This window comes from Neodiprion fabricii, chromosome 2 (genome assembly GCF_021155785.1).
Source record: "Neodiprion fabricii isolate iyNeoFabr1 chromosome 2, iyNeoFabr1.1, whole genome shotgun sequence".
In the NCBI taxonomy this organism is placed as follows: domain Eukaryota; kingdom Metazoa; phylum Arthropoda; class Insecta; order Hymenoptera; family Diprionidae; genus Neodiprion; species Neodiprion fabricii.
Window position 1 is genome coordinate 3523602 of NC_060240.1, and position 11585 is coordinate 3535186.

Sequence of the window (11585 nt, forward strand, 5' to 3'; positions counted from 1 at the left end):
TTTTAAACATGTTTTTCATTATTAAATATAGAGACATTTTTTATTATACAGAGTCAGATTATTTATGTTACATATAAAAATACAATTTGTACATCAGTCTAGGACAGAATTGGTATATTGCCTCTTGTTTTTCAATTAGAAAACTGTGATGTTATACTTATTGTTAAGTAGAATTATTAATTACACATAACATAAAGAATAGGGACTTACTGAGTATTTAACTCAACGTATGTTAGATAATTTAATAATGTGTGCTGCGAATTATATACGGTTACAAAGGTTTATACAAAACTTGCTCAACTTCGTGAAAGATTCAGAAATGTTTCAGAAGTATATTATTGAAAACGCTGTATGCAAGTATGATCCTGTAGCTTTTCAAGAGCTTGGAGATTGTCCCACCACAGGGGTAATTTATGAGTAAGAATGAGTCGGAACCATGGAGTGAGAGGACAGTCTATGAGTTTCAAGAATTCTGGCATCTGTCCCCTGGAGATCCAACGAACTTCACTGACCTCGTCGGCATTAGGATCAAGAGTTATGTTCTCCTTTTGAAGAAATAATATGTAATCTATCTCATGCTCGCCCCAGTGTCCATCCCCAATATCGTGATAATGAATCCTGGTGAGGTATGTGAAGTCGTTTGGCTCAACCTGATTAACAGGAATTCCCAATTCGTAAGAAAGCCGGCGTTGAGCAGCCTTTCGAATACCCATTACATTCCTTTCCTCCATTTCTTCAGGTATCTCTGCCAAGGGATGACTGCAGCATGTGTTCGTATAATGTGCTGGAAAAGTGACCTGGAAAAAAATTGATAGTACAAATTAAAAATGAACAGATTATAGAATGTTTAAATAAGTGAATGAGATTGGAAAAAATTTGATCAATCAAGAGCTGAAACTCACCTTGTTTGCCGATCGTTTTTGGAGTAACAAATCTCCTTTTTGATTGAAAAGAAATACGCTGAAGGCTCTGTGAAGAGGAATGTTACCGTCTTGACCAACGCGATGGCAATCTCTCTTGGAAGCTTCTCCAAGAGGACGATCTTGGTTATCTACTAGAATGCATCGTTCTTCGAGTGCAGCTTCTTGCAGAGTAACTGTCTGCATTTTGGTATAACGTCGCAAGCTTCCGAAAAGTGTTCCCCTCGCTATGTGTCGAACTTCTCTACTCCTGGCAAACATTGTGTGTAAAATTTACTCCCGATATTCTCTCGGTATGTTTGTTTGACAGATGTTAAAAGTTCGTCGCAGGTTATAGAAACGAACAACGTTAGTTTCTTTCGATTCTTTCAACGTCGTTTCGCGGTATGCAGCGATAGATTGCTACTCGATAGCTTTTATACGATATTTCTACTTTCATGTATTCTTATCTACTTATTCATATTTCCAAGTGACAACTTCAATACACAATAGGAATGAATACGAAGTGTTACGCGCTGCGACACACTTCACAGTTTGATCATGATGTAAGAGTTTGACTGTGAGTTTTGACACGCACGCACTCATGTAGAAGAACGATGCATATCGCTAGCCCCTACAGCTTTGACTGAATTATGAGTGCGTTCCGATATTAGCTCCCACGCTGTCAATAATCTTTTATTTTTTTTGCGCTGCCGAGTTCGAGTAACTTCGCCTCTGTCCCAGGGAATTTTTATCGCTGACAACTAATTTTGGCACGCACTATATTGCTCCGTGGCACGTGTAGGTCCCGAAGTAGTTAGTGATGTAGGTATATCTCTCTTCAGTCCACGGCTACCCAGTGTTACTAAATATATGAGAGTTGATAAGACAATGGAGTTTGGCGGGATTTGTGCTCCATAGCGTCCCCGTATAAGCAATTGAGAATCAACAAACGATCGAAGCGCCGATATCCATTTACCGTCAATTTAACGGCGGGATCTTGACGTGCTAGACGTGCTAAACGTATGCTTCTTAGTATAATTTGTCGTTTTCGAAGAGAACAAAAATGTGCAAGGTGGTTCTAAGTATTTTGGTTTATAATTCTAATTCGTTGTCTGGTGGAGCACGCGCGGTATTATGTCAGTCGACTAACATCGCAAATGCGTCCGAATCAAAATTCGCCGGTTTAATTTTCATCGTCAGTTGTTACCTGGACTCTGGAATATATAAATTAATTTGTGAGTGAATTTTGTATAAATGTGAAATTCAATCAGTAATTCCCATCCAGGAATATAAAATTTATTCAGTGATTCCTCCAAGAATTTTTTTCACAGTTGGGTGGAAAGGATTTACTTCAGATGTCGTGGCTTACAGTGCAACATGAATGAGTGCAGTCAACGGTGAGTCGCATCGTTTATCCCTAAATTTTAGTTAGTTAAATTGTTTTAGTTAGTTAAATTGTTCAATTGCACCTTGCGTTAGATAGTACTACTCATACTTTTACTCAATCGCAAAACTTAATCATATTCTACGAACAAGATTCGAGCATAATGCGTGGAAAGGGCGCGTACCAGGAAACTTCTATAGCGAGTTATCTATTCCTACCTTACCTCTTATTATTATTAGATGCCTTGAGATGAGCCGACCAGTATGCATTCTACAATACCGGCATGTCAAACTAATGAATCAATAAGAATGATCGGGGATCAAATGTTTGCTGATATCCCTAAAAAACAAAACCGAACGTAGGTCTATGAGTCTACCCCCTCCACCTATGCTAGCACATTCGCCTGAATCCTTCGTCTAGTGTTTTACTAGACTTTGAGCTAGTTTATTAAATTATTGGTCAATAGCAGATTCGCGAAAAATGACAAATGTGACAAAACAAAAAGGAGGACAAAATTGCACAAACCCTGAAAATTGACTTCTGTAATGTAACAAATGAGTTATTAAAGTTATTTCATTATTTTCACAAAAATATATTTTCACGGAAAATTTAGGCAGGTATAAAATGATGGGTTTTTTTAGAACATTTTTTTCCGTTGAACAGAAAGGTAATAACAAATTCCATTTCATCTATTTACTTAATTGCTTAGTGACTTTTTATTGATTCAAAATCAAGATTACATAATTTATTTATAATAATATATCAATGTAATATACATACCAAGTTATGAGTACCATTTTTTTCTGTTTTTGTTATTTTTTCGTTAACATATAACGTAGGACTAATTATTTGTTGGTATAGATAATGAATCATTTCTTCAACAGTATCATGATTAAAACATATACATATGTATAGCGGAAACGAAGCTTCATGGCTTACAAGTAATGTTTATAATAATATAAATAGCTGGCACATATACAAGGCATCCCAACATCACGTTCCAACGTTTTCGTATGTTTTCTTTTGTTCATGTATTATTCACTTTATCTTCTATATATTTTCATTTTTATTTTACTTCTTCATATTTTTAATTTCTTTGTATTCAATATAAATCCATCGTTTCACAAGAAAATGAACGAAACTCTTTCCTTCTTCATCTTCTTTGTAATTTTTTTTTTCTCAAAGTTCGTTTTTCCTTTTATCTTTTAATAAACAGCACCATCGATAGTTGACAGAAGTAGAAAAGTTTGAGGCTTCTTACAGAATCTGTTCATCTGTTTATAGATTCAAAGAATCTTAGGGGGGGCTTGAGTTAAGACGAAGTAATAATTTTAGGATCTTTGGAATTGTGTGTAGTTCTTATATAATTTCATATAGTAAAACAAATGAACTGTCTTCAATTTATTGTTGACATTCCTCTCTTGACGAAAATAATGATAATGTAGGAACACCACACCACTATGACAGCTGACAAATGATAGTTACAGAAAAAGTTTGTCTTTGAACTACTGTAAAGCTGGGCGTGATATACGTACATAAATAACTTTATAGCAAATTTACAACAACAAATTAATTCGTCAATCACAGTATCATTAAAAAAGCATGATGTCCTTTAGTTTGCTAGAGTCAAGTTTTCCTTTTAAACTTTTTTTTTGTATCATCAACAACTTGCTCTATACATATTTTCAATCTGATTTTTCCCTTAGAAGGGGCAAATCAGTGTTTAAGCTGTGCTAAATTAAACATATATCTACAAATGCGAACGAAACCGATTACACTAAATTATACCCTAACTTGAAAATATAGTTTTCACCACTGAGCAGAAAGTTTTATCCTCTGAGACCATCTCATGTTAGATAATATTACGTTTACATATAATATATGTGTAATATAGGATTTATAGCAACAGGAAATAACTAAATCGTACAACTAGAAGAAACAAATTACAACCTGTACAGGGTGCGGGAAAGATTTATCGATACAGAACAATGTTTAGAAATATAAAAATATGAAATAAATAAACAAAAAAATAACGACACATTTACAGGTGCGCAACTCTTGAATGAAAATGACATCGTAAAATAATACATGGGTATCTCAATAATACTGAAGTAATATCGTGAATGTACGTAATTGATAATCGTGAATAGTACAACAATTTAAAGCAATTTTTAAGTATCTAAATGTTAAACTTATAATATAGTCACGGTGGATGATTTTAACGCAATATTAAATAGTGGTTTCATTTATGGAAAAGACAACCTGCATTTTGTCCTCCTATTCGTTTGAGAATGGCAATTACATAGAGAGAAAAGAAACCTTGATGCTTCAATGAAGAGTGTCTAGTCTTTATTTCTTTCTAGACTCTAATAATGATTAAACTTTTTTTTCTTCCAATAAGTTTCTACCTCAATGTTTTACTAGACTAGCCTACCTCTAATCATTTTATTTATAATATCATATATTAGTGGATGGCATATGATTGCATATGACTGACTGAAATAGAAGAATTAGAGTCGGTGTTCTATAATTTAATAATATATTCACATACGTTCTAGCGTTTCAATAGCTATCATATTATTCAATCAACTTGTTAGCTCTGCATATTGCGGTATAATTTCTTTCTAGAGTTAATATTATTTTCGTATAGCTAATCATATTTGAAACTTTCGATTAGCGTCTAAATTTTGCGAACAACCTTTCGTAGAAATACTCAATGTTGTATGATATCATTGCAAGAGTTACTGGCGACAGAGATTCGTAGCATAATATTTATCTCCGTTAGTATATTCCGAAAATTCCATGACAACGGCAGACTTTATGATAAATACTTGAGAATTAACCCGTCTTTGTGTCCTTTAACTCTTCGGTCGATTTCCGTGCAGTTTGTTCTTTCATTTGTCTACAAACTCGAAGGATGGTAAAACAAAATATATAAATAAACAACGCACGTTGCCTTTTACACGCCTTATTTCACAAAATAACCGAAATTATTACAGATCGCAAATTGTCATGTATTATGAGTTGAATCAAGGTACTAAATACAGTCAATTTCCTAATTACCCACTTAAAGTTTAGCGGCATAACTATAACCACAGCATCGATAACGATATTTAGCATTTGATAAATAGATACTATAAACATACGGATTTCAAGAATAATTATTCATTTAATTAATATATTACCGAATAATTGTGTAATTTTTATAAGCTAAAGATTTAGATTTACCTTGAGGCTAGCTGGTATTACGCTCGGATGTAGTTTTTTTCGTCTCGCTGACAGCAGTCGCAGAAATACTCGTCGACATGATCTCAGATTTTTTTAGCGAATTTTCCTTACTGCACTGATCATTCGATATGACCTTTTTTACTTCTTTAGTGCCGTTTGTTGTTGCCTTCACGTTAGCCTGTTTAATCACAGTATCCGATTTTACACCACGTATGTTTTCCCCATCATTCACTTCGCTTGCGGTAATTTTCAACTCCATTGTATTTCCGCTGTTTGACTGACTCGGAGGTCTGCTCATTATTCCCTCTTTTGCAAGTACCTCTTTGAAAGTTGCTAAAGTTTTTCGCAATGTGATGCAGAATCCACGTGATGCAGGGATCAGAGGAAATTCAGGAAGAATTTTTTCATCTGCAAAGAAAAGAAATAAATCTTATACACGATTTATTTTCGCAAAACGTTGATGACGTTGGAATACTTTAGAATAACTTCATTAAACTGACGCGAAGATTTACTGATTTTTCACGGTTTCGGTTGAATAATTTACACACTTACCACAGTTGGCTATCTCTTTGAACGTTGTAGGTGTGATCGGTGACAATGGATGCTGGCTATTGTGTTGCTCAGATATTTCCATCCACAGATCAAGGCGCTGGAGTAACTTTTTTGCATGTCTTTTGAAATGTTGTATAATCGTTTCTTTGAATACTAGTGGTGGATGTTGAAGAAGTTTTGTCTGGGCTTGAACGAGCTTCAGAACAACCATCTCATTGTACATTCTAGAATTTTCACGGCCTTGTTGAGATCCTTTCTGCTTTTCATAACCAGCTTCGTTAAAATAGGGCTCAGAAACAAGGATCAGACCTTGAATCGAAACGATAACTTGCAGCAGAGTCGATGAGCTGGTCCATATTTCTGTCCCACGTCCTGCCCAAGTCCCTAAAAGACTAACGCACACTTTACCATCTTCATACAAGTTTGGGTTTAGTCTATCGCTACAGTAAGAAATGTAGTGACACAAGGGAGGAGCTGCCGGATAATCGGCGGACAGTTGAAAGTCGAATAAAAAGAGACCATCTTCGTAAGGCGTCTTCTCGGGCCCGCGAATCATTACAGAATACAAATCCATCCTGTCTTCAAATCCTTTGACCCAAATACCTGGGGGCAACGAGTTTCTCAGTAGCTTCAACTCCTTGGAAACAGTTCTGAAGAAATTCGAGGGGTCTGTCGGTTGAAACATTGTCAATTTGAATTTATGGCTATCAGGAGCAGTGTCTTCAATTGAGAAGCCTTCGCCTTCTGTGTAAACTGGCGGTGGTATTTCAATCGAAATTTCGGAGGGTTCTGAGAGAGGCGGAATCGGCTTGTCTTCTTCTTCTTTCGGTTTTTTCTGCGGGGATGAATTATTCGCGGCATCTGAGAGAGACATTTTTGACAAGCCAAACCTCTTGGAAACCTCTGCGTGAGCTTGCACCAGTTGAGCCTTTATCAGAGTACATAATTTTACGCAAACGTGAGAACTAGCGACGTTTTCTTCAGATCTTGCCATCGCTTTCTCCATGCTCTCGTCTTTTATTTGTTCAGTTTTTTCCATACCTGGCGAGCGATCCGCCACGTTGTTAACATCTTCGCTGAGAAGGAATTCTCCGCTAGATTCACTTGAGCCTGACTCTTTTTTAGAGTTTTCTGCAGAAAATAATCCGGAATCTTCGGGATTTGGGTTAATATCAATAAATAGTTGATTAATCTCATCCTCTTCCTCTTTACTCGATTGTTTCTTGGCAGTACTATCTTGGCTACCAGGTGATATTGCCACCTCGTTCACAGTTGTACTTTTGGTTTTCAAAGTGCTATTGCTCGTCTGAAGGTTGTTCGTATTCGTTATGTTCGTATTTTCAATGTTATCCTGCTCGGCGTCAGTTTCGGATCCTCCTGATTGATGCGTAAACAGTCTGGTTACTTGGTCGGCCATTCTCTGAGCCACATTAGCTCTGCCTCGTTCTCGGACGCGTTCCAAAAGTCCTTGGAAATGGCTTTCGTGAAAGAACGATGTCCCCATCAGCTTGTCCATGTACCTGCAATCTTTGTAAACTTCAAGGAGTCTCCTCATCACCTCAGTTGTTTGTAAAGATGGGTTCTGGGTGAAAATCTCTTCCAGTCGAGACATTGCAATTCTCGCCTTTTCAATGTGAGCAGCTAGCTTTGGTTTTATGTTCTCTGTTTGCTCTGTACCTAAAATCGGGGTGCAGGAAAAATGATTGGAGTCAGAAATACGATGAAAATTGAAAAATTTTAACCATCGGTATTTGAGTAAAAGAGATTCATAATGGATTGAAATGAAACGAAAATAATCTTCACCGTCTGGATCAGCAATAACGCAATCTTCAGATTCAGTTTCCCATGAGGCTTCTGATGATACGTCGTCCCAGAGCTCTCCCTCGTCACTATCGTATTCCCCAACCTTATATAAGTCTTGGGGCCAACACATACTGACGTGACCATCGGCCCACCAGACCTTGACTCGACCTTCTGGATAATTATCTAATATCTGCCCAGCTGTACATCCAGCATCTTCGCCTTCGAAGTTCGCTATACGAATAACTAAGGTACCAGGTCTGTACTGGAAGTCAGGATGATCTTTCAGATCGTAAACACTGACCTCGCGTTCTTGTAACATCGTTGGCCTAGTGAAAATAATCCCATCATTAATTCATCGAAGATTTTAGTGGACTTTGAAATATAAATATCACTTGACTCGAAGGTTATGGATACTGTTAAAAATTGCGGCAAATAATTTCTAGTTTACTCACTGAGGACTTTGGCTTGAAGTGTATGTTCTGAACCATTTTACTTTAGCCGTTCTGCCTTGATGATCGACGCTCTGTACGACGCCATACATTCTTGATTCCTCTTTTTGGTCGACGACAAAGTCACCAGGGAAAAATTCTTGGTCATCTAAGTGATGTATAGGATACAACTGGGTGGAAGGAATACCTGAATAGATGATAAACCTTGTCAGTATAGTGTCATGTATTGACACAGAGTTTCAATATGGACAAAGAAAGTATGTGTGTTAGTACCAATTTCGACGGACCCATCTTGCCAGACTACGTTTGCTTTTGTACTCGTCGACAAAGTTTCCACGACTATTTTCGTTCCAGGTATCAGTGCAACAGGTGCAACTTTCTTCTTTGCTTTGCACAACTTTTTTTTCTTCAGAACCTTCGTCATCAGGGCAGGTCCTCTCTTTTTTTTGCCCATAGACGCTACGCTAGAACAGCCGCTGGATACCTGTAATTTTTATACAGGCGCAGGTAGGTTTTATTGTGCTCACAAAAACAACTATCTGCGTTGAACTTGCTCATAGATTTTTTTCTACTAACCGAAGCTGTGTCACTTTGTGACCCTGTATCTTCTGTATCCCAATCATCGGAACTTTCTGCAGTGGTATTTTGAGGTGGTGGCATTAAACTGTTGTTTGCCAAGGAACTGTGCGAATTGTTGACAGGATTGTTGGCCAAATTAGCCTCCAATCGTTCGGATGTTTGACGATCCAGAATTATAGGTTTATTGTCAACAGGTTTGGTAACGCTGACGTTTACCCGGGATTTCCGCGGGCCATGCTTTGGTACGTTGAAAATTTCTCTTTGCTGTTTTCTCCACTGTTCTCGGCTGATTACATTTTCATTTTCCTTAACGGTGTAAAAGTTACGATCCCCGACTTGTAGTGTCGAGGGTTCAAATACATTGAGGAGCTTTAATTTTTTGAGATCTTCACCCTCCACTACAAACTTTGGTTGCACCTGATCCGTGCCAGCTCCGTCTTTGGAGTAGGCTCTGCACTGCCAGTGAACTCCTATTGAATCAGTCTCTATTTTCTCAACAACAACTTTGGTTATTTTTTGCGGCTTCAACTTTCTCTTTGCCTTTAATTCCTTAGTGCACAAAATCCATTGTGCGTCTTCCAGACAATGTAATGGCCCCCAGAGGCTTTGACCTGGATAGAATTCGGAGGAATGTGGAAAATCGTTATCCTGAAATAAAAAAGGATCGGTGGTATAAGGTGAGCATTGAAGTATCGGAAATTGATCCTATGCTCATTCCACAGATCAGTGTTGAATTACACGTTACATTTTCTCGCTTTTCTTCAAACTGTTCCAGAGCACAGGCATCTATTTCATTTATCACACAACGTGATCCATCCGGCATTGCCAGCCATAATTTTGAATGGACCATCTTAATTCCACCGACCCAAGAATCCATGCACACGGCTATGTCCGTAGAAAATTCCTGCAAATGTTGAATTCTGACATTAGTACAGATCGTATTGCAAAAAATACTCTCGTTTCAATATTGACATCAGACATGACTAGATTGGATGTTTGTAAAAACTGATGTTAAAGTAACGTCGAACTGCTATGCACCTCCAGTGGCACCAAATCTTCACTTTTAACATTAGTCAAGATTTGTTTAGTTCCAATGACTTGAACACAAGCGGTTAATTCAATGTCTCGACAGTAGCCTCTCTGCGTGTCCTTTCCCTTAATCATACGACGTACAACGTCACCTGGCATCAGTGATCTGTCAGCCAGATGTATCTAAAAAAAATTAAACAGCAAATGGATAATTGGTTGATGTAACAATTACCTAACAATGGGGAGGCTTAGAAAAAAGGTTAAGGTATAATCTTGAGCAAAATGACGAGACATTCGATGTTTTACGGCTCAATTAACAATAGCATGTTTCAATTAGATCAAAAATTCACCATGTTGAAGTTCATAACGATTCATGCTGAGGAAAAACCGTTACTTGGCGATTTTGGAATTATTTGAATTCAGTACACCATAATAAAATAAAACATACTCATATTTTGAAATCCTTTTTCCGTCAAAGTGATTGTAAAAATAAGAAAATAGTGATTTTTCCCCCAATGTTTCGATACGATAACGTTACAAACTTCAATATCGTGAACATTCCGGGTATGTTCGAAATTCAAAATTAGCGCCCAGTGAAATGCGAAGTATGTTATACGCCGTTTCTTCATTTTGGCAAGTTGCAGATACGTTGATTGAAGTGTATATCGGTAGGATATGCGGTATTTTATGACGTGAAAGTAAAGCTTATACGCAGCGAACCGGTTGATTGATCGGGTGGCAAGCGATTCCGATTTAGGGGTAGCGTAAGAAGGGAGAAAGAGAAAGAGAGAGAGTGATAGGGATAGATAGAGATAACAGAATGAAGTGGGAAAGGAGAGCTGGGAGGAGTAGCTCGTTCGGGAATTATCACCTTCTTAGAATTGACGAGTTCCTCGACGCCGGAGGGGTGCCAGACAGCGTGGATCTCTCCCTGTTTCCGCTTCGGACTCTCCTCGTTGTCCGAACTTTCGTCCGATGAGTCGGGGTCGTCGTTTCCCATGACGATGCCGAACTCAACGTTACCTCGCTTGTCCACGCGGTAAATAACGTCCTCGTAGAAATATTCAATCGTCGTGTTCGCAGCCATGTTTTCTATCCTTATATCGGTCCGGGGTTAGTTTGTTGAGACGGTCGGTTGCATACGCACTAGATACGCACACACTCCGCGGTCAGCCGTCGGCTCGGTGCCTCGCTCTGGCTCTTTGCCTGCTGCCGACGACAGCCGAGCAGCTGACGACAGATGACAGAACCAACCTTACGGCGCACACTCACCGCCAACGATGGCCGGGCGATCGCGCCTTGACCCTAAAGACGCGCGCGCCGGGATTTAGGCGATTCTCGAGGTTTCGAAGCGGTCCATTCTCTACCCTTCATCGCTCGGCCCTTCGGGACCCATTTTTGTTTTTTTAATTTCACCCCGTGGCAACCCTTTTTTTTCAACCTCTTGTTTTTGTTTCGATCTCGTTTGTCTTCTCCTTCGCTCGCTTCAATTATTCAAAAATAAAAACGCGCCATCTTTGCGTGGACTTCGATCGTATGTATCCTCATTTCGAAGCGATGCGTTGTGTGCAGAATCAGGTTCCATTTTAGTCTGCGTTAATTTATCTGAGGGAAAATTGAGCGGCCGAGAGACTAAGGAAACAAAATCTTCTAGGTACA

At 38.3% G+C, this 11585-nt stretch overlaps 2 protein-coding genes across 2 annotated transcripts; both read right to left on the minus strand.

The window, feature by feature from the left end:
• Window positions 1-21: 21 nt before the first annotated feature.
• LOC124176289 (isopentenyl-diphosphate Delta-isomerase 1) lies at window positions 22-1748 on the minus strand. Its single transcript, XM_046557387.1, has 2 exons — window positions 903-1748; window positions 22-797 (listed from the first exon to the last, which is right to left on the minus strand). Exons 1-2 carry the CDS (start codon window positions 1179-1181, stop codon window positions 336-338), a joined length of 741 nt encoding a protein of 246 aa, XP_046413343.1. The 5' UTR covers window positions 1182-1748; the 3' UTR covers window positions 22-335.
• Window positions 1749-3464: 1716 nt separating this feature from the next.
• LOC124176273 ((E3-independent) E2 ubiquitin-conjugating enzyme UBE2O) lies at window positions 3465-11147 on the minus strand. The gene is made up of 9 exons (XM_046557333.1): window positions 10798-11147; window positions 9936-10109; window positions 9643-9801; window positions 8895-9545; window positions 8592-8802; window positions 8322-8505; window positions 7870-8195; window positions 6067-7743; window positions 3465-5922 (listed from the first exon to the last, which is right to left on the minus strand). Exons 1-9 carry the CDS (start codon window positions 11011-11013, stop codon window positions 5522-5524), a joined length of 3999 nt encoding a protein of 1332 aa, XP_046413289.1. The 5' UTR covers window positions 11014-11147; the 3' UTR covers window positions 3465-5521.
• Window positions 11148-11585: the final 438 nt, after the last annotated feature.